Source organism: Pristiophorus japonicus, chromosome 21 (assembly GCF_044704955.1).
Source record: "Pristiophorus japonicus isolate sPriJap1 chromosome 21, sPriJap1.hap1, whole genome shotgun sequence".
In the NCBI taxonomy this organism is placed as follows: Eukaryota; Metazoa; Chordata; class Chondrichthyes; family Pristiophoridae; genus Pristiophorus; species Pristiophorus japonicus.
The window spans coordinates 4,615,540-4,634,301 of record NC_091997.1 but is presented as its reverse complement, the minus strand read 5'-3'; the positions used below and the strand labels follow the sequence as shown (position 1 = coordinate 4,634,301).

Below are 18,762 nucleotides of genomic sequence, written 5' to 3'. Positions count from 1 at the left end.
AACAGAGTCTGCAAAGTCCGTTTTATTAAAAAGGTGCCTTATGATCAAACAGCCATCGTGTGAATATATAAACCACCGAGGGCAAGCTGGATAAGCACATGAGGGGAAAAAGGAAGAGAAGGATAGATTGGCAGGGTTAGATTAAGCAAGGTGTGAGGTTCTCGTGTGACACATAAACAGCGGCACAGACCAGATGGGCCGAATGGCCCGTTTCTGTGCTGTGAATCTATGTAATAAGGCGCCCTTCCGGTTAAGCAGCATCCAAACACAATGGGGCTGCCATATCTCATCAACCCCAGGTTATTCCTTCCCACATTATTATCATACTTTTTTAAGCAAATGCAATAAGCAATTTTTACACAGTTCTGTCTTTTTGTCCTGTTACAGTCAAATCCCTTTTTGCTTTTGCCTAACACAAGCAGTGCCTGCAATATGGTGTTGTCCAGGCTATCGGGACCACTGGTCTGGGAGCCCTGAGGTACCTCCAAAAGATACACAGCGCCTGGTGTTGCTGAACATGCTTAGTGCAACCAACCTCCCTGTTACAAGCTGTCTTGTTAAGAAGCTATCTATCTCTGTCTTAAACTTATTCAATATCCCGGCTTCCACAACTTTCCAGAGACAACTGTGCAGCTTAGAGGGACACCAAACTGTCCTAATAGATCCCAGGACATTATTTCGAAGAAGAGCAGGGGAGTTATCCCTGGTGTCCTAGCCAATATTTATGGGATTGACTATTTGTACTGTACTTTTCCTGTCCTTCTGTGCACCTGCGCCCTGTCGAGACTCCGCCCCCGATGCCTCCCGCCCAAACCCCGGAAGTGCAGCCCCAAACCAGAAGTCGGGCCCTGCAATCAGTCCGACCACGTAGCCCGAGCCTCCGTGCGACCGGGGAGGGAGAGAGAGAGAGAGAGTCTGGGTGAGCAAGAGAGCTTGGGGCGGGGGGGAAAGAGAGAAAGTCTGGAGGGAAGAGAGAGCCTGGGGTTGGAGAGAGTCGGGGGGCGGGGCGGGGGGGGGGGGAGAGGTTCTAACAATCCAGAAGTCACGACACTGTCACTATTCACTTTATACCCAATAAGCTGGTTAACAATCCGCACACAATGTCCCATCTATGGTGGGGGGAGGGGGACATGTACTTGCGTTGGGGCAAGGGACTTTGGCTGGCACTTGGTGGCTTCTGGGGAGATCTATCCTCTGTGGCTTCTGGAAGTCAACGTGGATCGAATTACAATTTGCGAAGTCACTGAGAACTTGGGCTGGGCAGTTCCAGTTACACATTCCAGAGAAACTTCAGGGTCTAGCTTATCCTCCAAGGGGACCAATCAGAGACAAGTGCGGCCATTTTTACAGTACAAATATTTATCCCTCATCAACATAACAAAAAAACCAGATGATCTGGTCATTATCACATTGCTGTTTGTGGGAGCTTTCTTGTGGACAAATTGGCTGCTGAATTTCCTACATCACAGCAATGAGCACACTCTAATGGTACTTCATTGGCTGTAAATCCCTTTGAAAAGTCTGGTGGTCGTGAAAGGCGCTATATAAATACAAGTCTGTCTTTCTTTGATGAGCACAAAATTCACCAAATACAAAAGAAAGTCAAATACGTGCTGCATGAACAAAACTACAAAACCTTTACTGATAGATCAGTTACAAATGGAGAAGAGAGATGGATGTGTTTGTTCGACATTGGTCCAAAGGCAAGATGCCCTCCAATATGGGTTGAGGTGAGCTCCAGCTCATGAATCAACTGCTACCATCAGCTCGCCTGCTTCTTGCAGTGGTCACCCTCTCCTACATTAGGAACTGGTCCTACTTGCAACTTGGCCTCTTGGACGTGGGACCTTCCTTGAATGTCTCAGCTGGTTAAGGTAATGAGCAGGCGAGTCATCCAAGGTTTGACCCCGCTTGTACTGAACACGTACGCCCCCACACCCCCCCGTCCAGCTTGAACACATTCAAGTGTGGACGAAGGAGACAGCGCTCAGCACGGCCCAATTCCGCATGGGGGGGGGGGGTGGGCGGGACTCCGGGGCCAGGCACAGGAAGTCCGGGCCCCGGAAGGTTACCGCCCCCCCCCGATCGGGGCCGACGGGCAATTTCAGCCCCAATGAGTTTGAGTCCATACTTCACCTGACCTTTAAACTCAACTGACCTGATTGGCTGCGTTTTGCCAGTACTCAGTGGTACCACTGGGCGGGGCAGTGCACAGTGAGTGGAACGGCACTGGGGAAACGATCGAAAAGCTGCTCGTCTCTTTTAATTCGCCCAAAAACTGCGACTTGGAAGTGTGCCAGTGGGAAACCCCCAACCACTGTTAGTCGCAAACTCCAGGTTACTCCAGCAACTTCCCCCCCCCCCCCCCACTCTCCCTGCGTGCATTGACTTTCCCAACAGGGCTGCGTTTCCATGAGTGGCTAGCATTCCTGGGCCCTGCCCATGTGGTCATTATTCGTGTCGGAGCTGTGACATTCTGTGGTAAATTTGATGAATGCACGCTCCCAGCACAGATCCCCAATCGGAGGAAATGCCCCTCGGGCAATAGCAGGCCCTCTCTGTTGCAATCTTTTACTCATTAAAATGCACAGATGGAAAACTGTGGCGACCAAGCCTGCAATGTTCCCGATATTCCCTCCTGGCGAGAGAGGCTTCACGTCAGAAGTGCCCATCCATAAAATTTATCGTCAATTGCTCACTGGATATTCAACTGTGGAGGGCATCATAGGCTAATCCTGTCCTCACCAGACAGTGACACCTGCTACTGGGTAACAATCAGGAGCAGGATAATGTACTGCTCTGTCCCTCTGACCGACTGCCCCTCCCTAATCAGGGACACACACAGCAGTGTCACCTCTAAGTTATTAGAACAACCCTCCCCCACAGGTGTCACTTTTCTAGCCTGCGATTGAAATTCCAGGAAATAATAAAAACTAGCAGCACCATGCCAACCCTACAGGTTTTGTTGGATAACGCTCCTGTGAAGCACCATGGGACGTGTTTACTATGTTAAAGGCGCTATATAAATGCAAGTTGCTGCTGTCTACCTCCTGTCAATCAGTCATGAGAAGGGGGTCAAGGGGCACTGCCACCAGGTTCATGACCCCGGGCCATCCCAGTTGGAGACGGAGGCGATGCAGCAGGACCAATGAGTGCAGTGCTGAAAGACAACGTCCACCAAATTGAAACAATGGCCCTGAAATTGCGGCCTCTCTGGGGTCGTACGAGGTGTGCACGCGCCCGAAGAGATCCCGCAACTTCCGGGTTCAGGGCCTTTTCACAGATCCCACGCCTCCCCGGACGAAGGGCTTTTGCAGGCGGAGATTTGGCCTATTTGCCCAACTCTTGCCCAGCGAATGTCCTTCAAACTCTGACGTAAGGCCTGCTTTTACCAGCGTGAGAGTTTTAACAGATAGAAAAAATAAATGTTATTACTTATTTTTATATTAAAAATCCTGTCTATGGAGTTAAGTTTATTTTTTAACACTATTAAAACAATTTTTTTTTAATCCCCCAAATTTTTTTTTTCTCTAAAACAAATAATTTAGTGCAATTGCATTAATTTTTTAAAAAGCGAAGAGTTTTTTAAAATGCATGTTTGTGGTTTATTTGATTTTAGGGGTATTCTCATTGATAGTAATGGGAGCTCGGAGCTAGCTAGCTCGGCCTCGGAGAGCAAGTGTTCGTTCTCGCCGGACCACCAGGTACTTTCGGAAATATTTTTTCGGTCAGAGACATCCGTCCGTTGGAAACTTCCAACCGCAATTTTTGGCCCATTAACTCAATGTTAATAGACCATCATAGGCCGTCCCTCGAAGCGAGGATGACTTGCTTCCACGCCAAAAAGGGATGAGTTCACAGGTGTTTCAATGAAGGACCTGATATTCCAGGTCCCGAACTACATGTTGGAGGGTGGAAGATGCCTGTGCGTGGATTTTTTTAACGTGTGTTGGCCGTTGCACACCAGCCACCACACGGGCTTGACAGAGCGAGGTCTTGGTCCAGTGGCAAGGGTTAACCAAGACGACTGGAGACCAGCTCTGCTGCACAGACCTAGTGCGCTCACATATCGCAGTGTGGGCTGGGCCTGTGCTGCCCCTGGGCCCTCGCCTCTTCTGGGCCCCAAACTCACGCCTCTCCTGGGCCCCGGTCACTTCCCTCTACGGACTCTTGCTGCTCCTTCGCCCCCTCCTGCTGTGCCTGCCCGCACTGCAATCAGCGACCTGGCTTCGCAGCCGTCGCCCTCCTGCAGTGGTGTACCGCCGCACGCTGCTCCCTCTGACGGGGAGGACGAATGACCTCCTCACCATCAGGTGGCACAATGCCAACAGCCAGGTGACCTATGACCGCGCGACAGTCTCGCAGCTTCTTGCCTCCCCCCCCCCCCCCCGCCCCTCCCCACAGCCTGAGAAACGGGGCTCGGTGGCCCCTCTCAGATGTATACATGGCCGAATTAACCCAGTCAGGATTCAGCCCTTTGGCCCGCATTCCAACTGAGGCAATTGCCGGCACTTATGATCTAAATAAGCTTAAAAAGAAAAACGATTTTCTTACATAAAAAGGTTCTATTTTCCTTTCTTGCTGTCTTTCTAACTCACCCGTTACACCAGCCAAGAGGTCCCTATTGGCACCTAGCTCCCAGAGCGGTCTCTGTGTCGCTCCATGAGGCACACAAGAGCTATGTGTGGCGCTGTCCCTCATTTTGTCTTCCTGTCGCTCGGAAATGGCCGGCTCAAGACTTTGAACTAATACTCTAACGTGACCGTTCAGTGCGTTGCTGAGGGAGTGCTGCACTGTCGGAGGTGCTGTCTTTCAGTTCAGACGTTAAACCGAGGCCCCGTCTGCCCTCTCACGTGGATGTAAAAGATCCCAGGGCACAAGTCGAGGACGAGCTGGGCCGTTCTCCTGGGCAACATTTGTCCTTCAAATTAACATTACTAAAAACAGATAATCTGGTCGTTTATCTCACTGCTGTCTGTGGGATCTTGGTTTGCGCAATTTGTTGTTGTGGTTTCACTTCATTGCGACAGTGACTACACTTCAAAAGTACATCAGTTACTTTGAAAGGCTTTATACAAGTGCTTTCTTTGTGCCTTCAGCGACGGTACAGCTGGGACTGTGCGAGATGTTACAGGCCACAAGCCTGCTTCCTGTCGAAGCGCAGTACAGCAGCTCAGAGCTCCAGCTCCCTGCCCCAGCTCGCCACCCTGACCTAAAGCACGGCTTTGTCGGGACGTTTTCTGCCGCAGCGTTTCGGAGGGCGCCATGGCGATGAAATGGTTACACTTACCGTCGCCGCTTCCGTCCGACATCCCGCCGTCCTCCTCTTCCACGTGATGCATCCCGAGCAGGGACAGGCTGCGCGCCTTCGCCGAGAAATATTTATCGGAACGCTTCTGCTTCTTGATCAGGTCGTTCTGCTCCTGCATCAGGGAGAGCTGCTCTGTGGTGACCTTCTCCAGTTCCAGCTGGGAGTGAGAGAGGGCGAGAAAAAAAAAATTAACCAGGCTGAAGATCAGGGCAGACAAACACACCGATGAGACCACATCCTGGAGGGGCACAGCACCGTTGTGGGCGCTTGTAATGGGTGTGAGCAGTTTGTGGCCGCAGCAACAAACAGCCAAAGCAGGGCCACTGACAATGACAATGCTGAGGTCCAGGCCCATATTGCAGGCCACCAACAAGGTGCTAACAGTAACAGGGAAGGCAAGGAAGTGGTGACTCGGTACGAGTGTGTCTCCAGTGATGTTGCCCATGGTGGGCAATTCTGGCCTCTTCAACATCCCTCATTATAACTGCTCAACCATCGGTGGACGAGCCTTCAACTGCTCTGGAACTCCCTCCCTAAACCACGACACCTCTCTATCTCTCTTTCCTCCTTTAAGACGCTCGTTAAAACCTACCTCTTTGAACAAGCTTTTGATCATTTGCCTTCATTTCTTTTGTGGCTCGGTTTCAAATTTATCTGTTTGTCTTTAACACTGTTGTGAAGCGCCTTGAGATGTTTTACTACGTTAAAGGCACTATATAAATACAATATTATTATTATGGGAAGTCAGGGCAAAGCAATGTTCCCTCTCAGGGTGCATCAGTGATGCTGTCGGCCATGAACTCATTGAATGGTGGTGCAGGCTCGAAGGGCCGAATGGCCTACTCCTGCACCTATTTTCTATGTTTCTATGTATTGGTGTGGGGATCTGCAGCTTCAGGAGCTCAAGATGCTCCATCTAGTGGCAGGAGTGTGACTGACCGTGTGACAGGCAGTTTTATTACGGGAAAATCCTATCGAAACACACCCTTGTAGCACAACAGAATGTTGCTGCCCAAATAAGGATTGCATTGATACACAAAGTGTCAGCTTAGGGGTAAGCACGCTCACCGGGAACTTGAGCGCGTGATGTACTGAGGGAGTGCCGCACTGTCGGAGGTGTCGTCTTTCATTAAACCGAATCCCCTTCTGCCCCCTCAAGTGTATGTAAAAGGTCCCACAAACCTTTTTGAAGAGGAGCAGGGGAATTCTCCCAGTATTCTGGCCAACATTTATCTCTCAATCAACATCATTAAAAAAAAAACACTTCAAAAGTAGTGAATTGGCTGTGAAAGGCACTATATAAAGGCTGGTTCTTTCTTTATATACATAACACATTTATTACATATTCACTTCCACACTTAATGGATCTTAAGCAGGGCTGACAGTGAATAAATAAGCCATTGTTGTTCGATGGGATTCCAGGATTTTACTTTATTTTGAGGATTGAGTTCTTTGATTCTGTCCATTTTTCCATAAAAACTAAATCTGTGGTCTTGATCTTTACAATCACAGTAGGAGATGATTTCATCGGTGTGGAACATGTAATGAAATTGTAAACCAGTTTATAAAAAAAGGGTTTGCTGTTTTATGACACGTTTATCTTGGGGGTTAAACCTTCCCCTTTGGTGCACAAATATTCGTTGCAAATGCAAAGTTCTTCCCTCAGACTTTAGATGTTTAGTTCTAGGTGATGGAGCCCTATCGGGGGAGAATGTTGGGGGGGGAAGGGGAGGGGCAATCAGCCAGGAGAGTCTCAAGGTTTCGGGTGATCACGAGAACATAAAATTCCCAAATATTGTGAAGTGACTGAGAAGAAAAGGAAATTTTAGCGTTCCATTCCTCCACTTGTTTATGATCTTTCTCTCGACCCTCCCCTCGCTGTACATCACATCACCAAATGACAAAGTATCTATGGGGTCATCAGTCCATCAACCTCCAGGTCACCGGCTGTCCCCAAAGGGTACTGCAGCACAACAGAAGCATTTTTATTACAGGATAAAAGCTCACCTGAAGTTCATGAACCTCAGCCACATTATGGTTCAGCTCCTCGTGCACAACCTTGGATTTGAGGGTTTCCTGTTTCTGGTAAATGCCAGCCAGTATGGCCTGAATCTCCAGCAGCCGCTCCTGCAAGAGAAGAGACAAACCGTGTGAACTCCCCATGGTACTTGGTCTGAGTACGCACCTGTGAGTACGCTCAAAGAGTTGTAGAGCTGTTGACCAGGGTGTCCCTGGAGATGGAGCACGCGGTGTCCACCGGTACGCTCGCGGCCTTCCGCGAGAGGTGGGCGCCGGAGGGACTGGAGTGCATCATCACCCCCAGCAACCAACTTTTAATTTGATTTTATATGTTTTAAAGTTTAATTTGTTTCATTGCCGGTTTTAGTGTCCCCCTCCCCTTTTGTAGGGGGCACTTGTAATTTTATGGTTTTAGTGCCCAAAAAAACCCCCCCATAAAAACAACAAAAAAACCACAAAAAAAAGGCACTTGTTTGAAAGTGTTTGGAGTGTCCCCCAGATCAGGGGGCACTTGAGTTAATGTTTATTTTTTTCTCCAATCAAAAAAGAGTTGTAGAGCTGTTGAGGTAGAGTGGCGCGGCCGAGCGGTTTAAGGCGCTGGGTTAGGGTTCCACTTTCTCCGGGTAATTGGGTTCAAATCCCACCGCTGTCATAGTTTGAGGGCGATTGAGGGGGTCGTTCAGCCCGACTGCCTTCCTCTCTTCCGCGGTTACATTCGCGCAGGGTGTCCTTAGGGATGGAGCACGCGGTGTCCACCGGAACGCTCGCGGCCTTCCGCGAGAGGTGGGCGTCGGAGGGACTGGAGTGCATCATCACCCCCGGCAACCAAATTTAAATTTGATTTAAGTTTCCGTGAAAGTTTATTTGGAAAGTTGTGGGTTCTAGTGCCCCGTGGCAAAAGGGGGCACTTGATTTAAAGTTTAGTTTAAAATAGTTGTAGAGCTGTTGAGTTGGGAGTGGCTTAGCCAGTCACGTGATGTTCACAAGACTCAATAAAACCCAAGCCAGTTGGGTTCAGGGGATCCACAATGAGGCAGGTGGTTGTGAGGCAGGTGGATGAACTGGTAATGTGTCGTGTGATTGTTAAATCTTTGCTAATAAACCAACTAGTTCTTAATAGCAACGTGTTGTTATGAATTCTTAAGCAAAGAACCCATGAAGCAAATCCTTTGGCAGCATGCAAGTCAACCTCTATCTGAGTGACAGTGTTTGTTGCCAAGCCTGTACACGGTCTTGGTGTTAACAGAGAGACTGGTGTGTACGTCTCCAAATGAAAAACTTGCACAGATACTAATCAGTATCTAAGCTGCTTTTGTCCAGTGCTCATACATAAGAACATAAGAAATAGGAACAGGAGTAGGCCGTACGGCCCCTCGAGCCTGCTCCGCCATTTAATAAGATCATGGCTGATCTGATCATGGACTCAGCTCCACTTCCCCGCCCGTTCCCCATAACCCCTTATCGTTTAAAAAACTATCTATTTCTGTCCTAAATTTATTCAATGTCCCAGCTCCCACAGCTCTCTGAGGCAGAGAATTCCACAGATTTACAACTCCCTGGGAGAAGAAATTTCTCCTCATCTCTGTTTTAAATGAGCGACCCCTTATTCTAAGATCATGCCCTCTAGTTCTAGTCTCCCCCATCAGTGGAAACATCCTCTCTGCAGCCACCTTGTTGAGCCCCCTCATAATCTTATACGTTTCGATAAGATCACCTCTCATTCTTCTGAATTCCAATGAGTAGAGGCCCAACCTACTCAACCTTTCCTCATAAATCAACCCCCTCATTCCTGGAATCAACCTAGTGAACCGTCTCTGAACTGCCTCCAAAGCAAGTATATCCTTTTGTAAATATGGAAACCAAAACTGCACACAGTATTCCAGGTGTGGCCTCACCAATACCCTGTATAGCTGTAGCAAGACTTCCCTGCTTTTATACTCCATCCCCTTTGCAATAAAGGCCAAGATTCCATTGGCCTTCCTGATCACTTGCTGTACCTGCATACTATCCTTTTGTGTTTCATGCACAAGTACCCCCAGGTCCCGCTGTACTGCAGCACTTTGCAATCTTTCTCCATTTAAATAATAACTAATTTTGTTTGAAGAATCACAAAGTAGAAGTCCCTAATGATTCAGTTGGTAAAATGCGCAACTGAGCCAAAGCGGGCAATAAGGTGCCCGAGTCAATCCCATGCCTGTGCTGAATTTGCTGATCAGAGCCAAGGTAGGGGAGCTGCGACCGGCTCTCATGTCCTCGATTGTGCTGGGGTGGGGGAGGGAGCGAAGGAAAAATGGTCTCGGTTCCTCCTCCTGCTCATTAGCCGGTGACACTGGCTGCACTGTGCTCGGGCTGGGCTGGCTGGCGGGCGATGACATGGTTGGGCTCGGTTGCCTTGAGCTTTCCTGTGAGGTACAAGAGGGTGGCAAGTGCCCGGAGAACGTTACCCCAGTGCTCCGTGCTCGCCCAAATCGGCAAAATGGTGCTTACTGGGAAGCCCGAAGAATCTGCATCGAGAGGAAGTCGGCACCTTGTTTTTTGTCCATTTTTTAAAATTGGGAGAAGTTAATGAAGCTGTAAAGGAAGCGTTAGGATCCGAGAGCACAAAGTACGAAGAGGTAATGCTAAACCCAGACAAATCATTGATTGGACTGCAGTTACAATCTCGTGTCCAGTTTGGGTGTTGTATTTTAAGAAGGATGCAAAGGCCATTCAGAGGGTACTGACGAGATTTACTTGGATGATTCCAGAAATGAGAGGCTTTAGTTATGAGGAGAGACAAGAGAAACTGTGGCTCCTTTCACTGGAACAGAGAAGGTCAAGAAGATTTAACAACAATGTTTAAAATTATGAGGGGTTTTGGCAAGGTAAATAGGGAAAAATTATTTCCACTGGTCATTTAAATGCTAACTGGAGGGCATAAATTAAAGAGCATCGGCAAAAACCGAGGGAGAGGTTGGGAGTGCTGCAGTCAGAGGTGCCATATTTGGGATGAGATGTTAAGCCGAGACCTGTTCAGGTGTATGTAAAAGATGTCTGGTTCTCCCAGTGTCCTGGAAAATACTTCATCATCATAATAGGCGGTCCCTCGAATGAGGATGACTTGCATCCACAGGAGTTCACAGATGTTTCAATGAAGGACCCGATGTTCCAGTCCTGAACTCCAGTTGAGGGGGTGGAAGATGTCTGTGCGTGGATTTTTTTAACGTGAGGTGACCGTTGTACATCAGCCACCACACTGGCTCGACAGAGCGAGGTCTTGGTCCAGCGGCAAGGGTTAACCAGGATGACTGCTTTGCTGCACGGACCTAGTGCACACACATATCGCAGTGTGGGCTGGGCCCGTGCTGCCCCCGGGCCCTCGGCTCTTCTGGGCCCCGTCCCCTCATTCACCGCACCTCCGCCACGATCTCTCGCCGCTCCTCCGTCACATTACTCAGCTATACACTGCCATTTTACACCCTCGCTAAATAAACCCTCTCTCACTCACCTCACTGGGCTCTGTATAGAAAGCAAATGGATGGTCTCACGATACAACAACAAGTGGTTAAGAAACAAGGGGATTGGGCAGAAGCCTCACAGGCATGTGAATTAATTCGCACCTACTCCGGATTTACATTGATGTCTCTCTGACTCGATTGAAGCTTTGCATGAACCTGGCTCAGTGGTAGCACTCAAGCCCCCATTCAGGACCCGAGCGCATAATTCAGGCTGACACTCTAGTGCAGTACTGAGGGAGTGCCGCACTGTCGGAGGGGCAGTACTGAGGGAGTGGCCCACTGTCGGAGGGGCAGTACTGAGGGAGCACCGCACGGTCAGGGGGCAGTACTGAGGGAGTGCTGCACTGTCAGGGGGCAGTACTGAGGGAGTGGCCCACTGTCGGAGGGGCAGTACTGAGGGAGCACCGCACAGTCAGGGGGCAGTACTGAGGGAGTGCTGCACTGTCAGAGGGGCAGTACTGAGGGAGTGCCACACAGTGAGAGGGGCAGTACTGAGGGAGTGCCGCACTGTCAGAGGGGCAGTACTGAGGGAGTGCTGCACTGTCAGTGTGGCACACCCTCAGTACTGTCCCTCCGACAGTGCGGCACTCCCTCAGTACTGCCCCTCCGACAGTGCGGCACTCCCTCAGTACTGCCCCTCCGACAGTGCGGCACTCCCTCAGTACTGCCCCTCCGACAGTGCGGCACTCCCTCAGTACTGCCCCTCTTACTGTGGAAAATACTTATCCCTCAACCAATACCAGCAAAACAGTTTAACTTGTTATTTATCTTATTTGCTGTTCATGGGACCCTGCGGTGTGCAAATAGGGTGCTGCATTATAATAGTGACTCTACATCAAAAATAAATTGACTTTAAAATGCTTGGGGACAACCTGAGGATGTCACAGGTGCTATATAAATGCAAGTTCTTTGTTTCTCGCCGGCAGTGTGGGGTCTGTCTAAATATCATGGTTGGTGGCAGGGGCAGTGGGAATCTAAAATAGAAAGCAAATATCTGGCTGCTAAACTGAGATGGGAGATGTTTCAGGGGCAATGCATGTTCGATACAAAACGCTTTCCAGCCTAGTTCCTGCTCGCTCAGCATCTGCCTGCAGTAGTGATGGTGCGTTCCAAGGACACAGCCATTACCAAGAGCCAGACACACTCGTTTCTCATCACCCTGGACTGATCACTGCTCCCGACTGTCGCAGGATGTTGAGGAATCTCCCGTGTGTCTCACACTAGATCAATTCCCCCCCCCCCCCCCCCACCCCGCACCGTCCAGTTGGCGACCATTGGGGGGGGGGTGAAAGTGGTCTCCGGTAAAACAGGGCTTGGATCAAGTGCGGGCCAGCAGGCTACAATTGCAAAGCGGGCATCGCAGCCAAACCCGACCCTGTCCTCACCCATCGCCTGCCCACATGGACTGTTCCAACAGGGGGTGGGGGGGGGGGGTCACTGGATGGTGACCCGGGGTCAAATGATCCCCTGTTGCCCCAGGGGCACCAAGGCCGACAGTCAAACACAACACTCACCTGTCTCTTCAGCTTCATCAACTCTGCTTGCACTGTCCGAGTGTGAACTTCATCCCGCAGATACTGCCCGTTGGGATCCAATCGTGGCCGTTTAGGTATTGGTATATCTACAAACTTGGATCTAAAAAAAACATTAAAGATGATCCTAATCACTTTGGAAAAGATCCAACAGCAATGTCCTTGTCCGGGATCCACTAGGGTTGCCAACTCTGGTTGCACGTATTCCTGGAGGTTTCATCACACCCCCACACTCCCGCCATTGGTCGACCTACACATCCAATCTCGCGGGGCCCCGCCTTCTCACGGCAATTGGAAAGTGAGCAGACTCTTCATTACCCAAATGGATGATTCTTGACGGTCAGCCAAACAGCCTTTATGCCCCCGTTTCCAATATTTTTATAACTAGTAAACAGAAGTGTTCAAAGAGAATGAATAAAAACAACAGCATTTTATTTAATGCCCCTGTTATTTTCTCCCGAGCTGGTTGCAAGAGCAGTGCCCTGGAGATTTACTTTCAATTCCTGGAGACTCCAAGCCGCGCCGGGAGGATTGGCAACCCTGGGATCCACCGTGTCACATATTCAGATAACGTTATGAATTTACTGATAGCTACTAATTCTTTCTAGGAAGGCAAGAGTTGGAGATAGAATAACTTATAGGAAGTGGTTTCACCAAGCCTGCACCCTCTTTATATTTGACATGCCAGAAACGGCACAACGAGCTTCATTGGCAAGCACCATTAGCTCAGCACTCTCACCACCGGGTCAGAATGCCGTGGGCTCGAGCCCCAATCCTGCTCAAAGACCTGAGCACATATTCTAGGCTGGCCCTTCAGTGCAGCGCTAAGGGAGTGCTGCATTATCGGAGCTGCCGTCTCTCGGATGGGACGTTAAAGCAAAGAAAGAAGAAACAAAGAAAGAACTCATATTTATAAAGCGTCTTTCGCAACCTCAGAATGTCCCAAAGCACTTTAAAGCCACTTTGTTTGTGAGGTGTGGTCACTGTTGTAATGTGGGAAATGCAGCGGTTAATTTGTGCACAGCAAGCTCCCACAAACAGCAATGAGATCATGACCAGATCATCTGTTTTAATGATATTGGTTGAGGGATAAACGATGGCCAGGATACCAGGGGAACTTTGCCTGCTCTTCTTTGAATTTTTACATCCACTTGAGAGGGCAGACTGGGGCCTCGGCCTAGCTTATGTGCTCAAGTCTCTGGAGTGGGGCTTGAACCCACGGCCTTCTGACTCAGAGGCAAGTGTGCTACCACTGAGCCGAGACTGACACAGAGTGAAAACTGAAAACATTTACTTCAGTCTTAGTCTCCCCATCTCTTCGGAAGGCACTGATTCTTGCTTTTGGGTACCTCGCACAACTGTCCAATCTTCATGCATGTGAAGAGACAGTGAGCATCAGCAAGGTATTAGACTTTGCCGATAAACCAAGGCCATGTCTTCCTGTTCAGGTGGACGCAAAAGATCCCATGGCACTAATCTGGGATCTGTGGGACCTTGCTGTGCATAAATTGGCTGTGGAGATTGTCTACATAACAACAGTGACTACACTTCAGAAGTAATTCACGGGCTGTGAAGCACGTTAGGATGTCCTGAGGATGTGAAAGGAGCTATATAAATGCATAAACTTTTTTTTAATGCTTTTTCTCTCATCAGACACAACTGGCGTCACTAAAACATTGCTGGTTTTCAACCACATCACAGACAACAGTGGCAGTGCTGTCTCAGCCTCCTGTTTAAGCGCCAATTAATGTGCCACCATATGCAGCCAAAGCTCAGAGCTGCTGGTGGGGTGAGTAATGGATAGCTGTCACCACTGCCTGCCTGACCTTGTTTGGTCATTGGCACCGACAGTGTAACTGAACTAAATCCTGCGGACTGCCCATCAATTGGTTGCTGTAGAAAATGCCCAGCAATATGTACAAGGCAGAGTCTACCTGGGTGGGGTAGGAGAGCAGGCTTCAGAAAGCAGCTATCCCCCCCCAAAAATGAGTGCCCCGATGGCTGAGCGAGTTTGAATCAATATTAATTCTAAATTTAATAAGCGCCGATCAAAGAATTTTTTGCAGGAAAAGAGGGACAATTTCAAAACGGAAAAAAGAACAGATTCAAAATGACTCCATTTTATTTGGACTAATCGATTTGTTGCTCTCCTCTCCAGTCCTGGGCGGAGTGAGTTATGGACTAGGACACTGTTTCATGGGTGGCAGTGACCATCTGCCAAGTGGCCGTACAGCGTGGGAGCACGGAGAGATAAGGGACCAATTTCCAATTGCCCAACAGGAGCACAAATTGGAAATCGCGCATGGGCAGTCCGGGATTTTACACCCGTTAATTTTATTGGACTAAAAATCAGGGGGGGGGGGGAGCGGGGGCCGGGGAGGACAGGATATCTGCGACATTCAGACACAATCCCCACGGGCAAGACACAACACTGGGAGCGCGCAGTCAGAAAACTTACCTTTGTGTGTCAGAGGGGGGGACATTACGGGGGGACATTACACCCCGATACCCACACATGCAGCAGGAGCGGGAAGCCTGCCCCTTTTTATCCCCCTTCCTTAGCCCAGAGAAATGCCCACTCCTGCCCGGCTGAGATCAGCTAAAGCAGCACCGACCCGGGCTGGAACCCGGTCTGTATGGCTCAGTTCCATCCCGACTTGGGCACATATCATCCGCCGATTCCCTCATGGGCATTGCGTCAAAATCTTGAAACACCCCACCCAACAGCACTGTGGGAGCACCTTCACCACACGGACTGCAGCGGTTCAAGAAGGCGGCTCACCACCACCTTCTCAAGGGGCAATTAGGGATGGGCAATAAATGCCGGCCTGGCCAGCGACGCCCACATCCTGTGAACGAATTATTTTTAAAGTATCATGTCAATCTATTTACATTGTAACTTTGCTTATATATTCTATACCAGTATTTCTTACATTGAGATAAATTATTTATTGATTCTGCTCTTTGTTTCTTAAATCTTTACATCAGACAAGGATTTCTTGCTATGGTCCAGTTGTTTGGTAAATTTAGTCCCTGATATGTATGTTGCCACAAACACAGATTCTGGTACAGTATTGCAGTGTCCAGTCCATTCAGGGTTGACCACAAACAGTTGCAATGGTTAGCCCTGGTGATGTCAGGTTCTGTGGTTTGTGACTGGGGGCCTGACTGGGTTCAACCACCTTCCCTACCTGGAGTACCTGTGACTGTATTTGTAGCCGGAGTCTCGAACCACTTGTCGGGCAAGTGGGAAAAGTTCATCGCGTCGGGCCAGCAGGGTGCTGTCGATCATGCAGAGCTGGGCAGCCGCCTCATTAACCATCACCTGTCGAGGAAACAAATGAAACCTTCAAATCGGGGTCAACGCTCGAGCGTGGAGGACTACAGTGATTACAATAACTCAACGGCACATCATTCCGCACTGTGGGCTCGGACACTGGTTATCTCCCGGGGTGCCAATCTAGCTCCCTGCCATCATAGAAACATAGAAAATAGGTGCAGGAGTAGGCCATTCGGCCCCTCGAGCCTGCACCGCCATTCAATGAGTTCATGGCTGAACATGCAACTTCAGTACCCCATTCCTGCTTTCTCGCCATACCCCTTGATCCCCCGAGTAGTAAGGACTGCATCTAACTCCTTTTTGAATATATTTAGTGAATTGGCCTCAACAACTTTCTGTGGTAGAGAATTCCACAGGTTCACCACTCTCTGGGTGAAGAAGTTTCTCCTCATCTCGGTCCTAAATGGCTTACCCCTTATCCTTAGACTGTGACAACTTCATGGAGAAGCTAGGTGTAAAGAGCTGGTGTGTTTTCGCCGACACGAACATACTTTTGACGGGTCTAAGCGCCTGTCGTAATTTCTCTTCCCCCTTTATTTCCCACACACTTTAAAGACACTGGGATAGATCGTGGCTTGGTGCGCTCATGTGAAACGGGTGGTAGCACGTTGGCAGCCATTGACTTCAATGGAAGTGAAACGGGGGGATGTAAAACGGGTTCTGGACTCGCTATCACCCGTTTTACACTCACCGTGGAGGCTCAGAACGTTGAGTATATTCAAGACAGAGATCGATAGATTTTTGGATATTAAGGGAATCATGGGATATGGGGATAGGGCAGGAAAGTAGAGTTGAGGTAGATGATCAGCTGTGATCTTACTCAATGGCGGAGCAGGCTCGAGGGGCCAAATGGTCTCTTACTGCTTTAATTCTTATGTTTTACACTGCCGCACAAAGTCGAGATCTGCCCCTCTGACTCTTGCTGGGGTATAATTCCATTGGCACAGACTGCTCTCCGATACCTCACTGGAGTGGCTATTGTTCATATATGAGCCTAGGAAATGGGAATTAGCAAATCATCTCCCACATTACCACTACTCTTTGGCTGTTACAGGGCGATTTTTCATATTTTGTATCTTTGGTGTTTTTCCCTTACAATCTGTGCTTCATTACAGCCTCAATGCAACAGGTTAAAGGCCCAGAGACAAAGGCTCCGATCTTGACAGGGGTGGTTTGTGTCAGCGAGACAGGGATGGGGAATCTCGGTCAGGAAAACCGGAAGTCCGGCTGGAATTTTGACTCCTACCTGCTGTGGGTTCCCCGCCTGATCGACAGGTTTGGCTTTCAGTCGGGCGCAGAGCGCTCCAGAGCAGGCCGCAGGAGCAGATAGGGAGCCTGTGGGGGGGGGGGGGGGGGGGGGGAAGGTCCGATCCTTGATCCCGGGGGTCATTGTATGGGGGGGGGGGGGGGGGAGGTCCGATCCTTGATCCCGGGGGTCATTGTATGGGGGGGGGGGGAGGTCCGATCCTTGATCCCGGGGGTCATTGTATGGGGGGGGGGGAGGTCCGATCCTTGATCCCGGGGGTCATTGTATGGGGGGGGGGGGGGGGGGAGAGGTCCGATCCTTGATCCCGGGGGTCATTGTATGGGGGGGGGGGGGGGGGGGGGGGAGGTCCGATCCTTGATCCCGGGGGTCATTGTATGGGGGGGTGGGGGGGGGGTTCTGATGGGAGGGTGGGGAGCTTGGGGGCCGGGAAGCACTTCTGTTTCCCCCTGGGCACTTACATTCTACCCAAACCTGCCCTCATCTCCTTTCAGCTGCCGGATTTCCCGAGGCCTGGGAAACCTGGTCGGCCACTGTAAAACCAGCAAAGCAGCTTAACCCCGAGGCTGCCGGCTTCATTAGAATATTTAAATGGCCAGCGGCACCTGAGCGAGGGTTGGCTGCCCACTCCTTGTCCCGCCTTCGTTAAACCCGGAAATGGGCGGGTCAGAGTTGGGTTTGACATTTTTTAAGTTATTAACATCTCACTTGACCCCCCCCCCCCCAAACCACCCGTTTTGGGGGTTAAGATTCAGCCCAAATTGTCCACAACTTTATGAAGTTAAAAACACTGTCATAAGCCAACTGTCTTTCGTGCACACATGTAATGATCGCCTAAAATTCAGATTCAGAAATAAATATTAGTCACAGCTGTTGTGCTAAGGCATGCAGGTCTGTGCTCTATGGTTTTCAAGTTTGGCTGCAACTCTGGGAGTGACCTGTGATTGTCACTGCACATCCGACAATTCAATGTTTACTCCCAGTTGTCCGATATTCACATGTTTAACTGATGCCAACTGTGACTCAGCGGGTAGCACACTCGCCTCGAAATCACAAGGTTGTGGGGTCAAGTCCCACTCTAGGACCCGAGCACATAATCTAGGCTGACACTCCCAGTGCAGTGACGAGGGAGTGCTGCACAGTCGGAGGTGCCGTCTTTCAGATGAGATGTTAAACTGAGGTTCCGTCTGCCACTTTAGGTGGACCGAAAAGATTCCATGGCACTATTCTGAAGAAGAGCAGCAGAGATAATTATCTCGCAACCAACAGCACAAAAGAAAGTTGCTTGCTGTGCAGAAATTCGCCATCCCTTTCCTGCATTACAAATACTAATTCAATTTGGCTACAAAGCACTTTGGGACGTCCTCAGGTTGTGAAAGGCACTATATAAATGTAAATTCATTCTTTCTTTTCAGTAGTGTGCTGATGGTGGCAGGTGCTCAGTACTTCCACCACCAATGGCGCACTAACAATATAAAGAACATTGGGCTGCAGGTTTCTCCCCGGAATGGCGTGAAAGGTGGCGGTGATGTCTCCAGCGCCCCGCCGTGATCATCCGGTCGGGTTTTGCGGTGGCGCGGAGCAGCCCGGGGGAAGAGCTGCGTCCGGTGTGCAGCGCCCCCTGGTTGTGACACTGGCGCGAGTTTGAGCTCCGGTCTGACCCGGAGTGCGCCCGCAATGACCGCCTGGGAACTCAGAGCGGTCCAGCATAGCCGGCGGCAGAGAGGAAGGTAAGCACGGCAAAAATAAGTGCGAGTATTTTCTGTTTTAATTTGTTGCGTGATTTGTGTTGTGGTGGC

The 18,762-nt window shown here is 49.8% G+C and overlaps 1 protein-coding gene across 6 annotated transcripts in view; it reads right to left on the bottom strand.

Annotated features, from left to right (window-relative positions):
• LOC139233781 (NGFI-A-binding protein 1-like) overlaps window positions 1-18,762 on the bottom strand; it is an 81,718-nt gene that overhangs the window by 5,216 nt on the left and 57,740 nt on the right. For 4 of the 6 annotated variants that reach the window (XM_070864295.1, XM_070864296.1, XM_070864294.1 and 1 more), the window contains 4 exons: window positions 15,551-15,684; window positions 12,342-12,462; window positions 7,319-7,438; window positions 5,291-5,468 (listed from right to left, as the gene is read on the bottom strand). In XM_070864295.1, coding sequence (XP_070720396.1) covers window positions 5,291-5,468; window positions 7,319-7,438; window positions 12,342-12,462; window positions 15,551-15,684 — 553 coding nt within the window. The remainder of the gene's footprint in view (window positions 1-5,290; window positions 5,469-7,318; window positions 7,439-12,341; window positions 12,463-15,550; window positions 15,685-18,762) is intronic. The other 2 variants (XM_070864297.1, XM_070864300.1) reach the window with 1 other exon arrangement.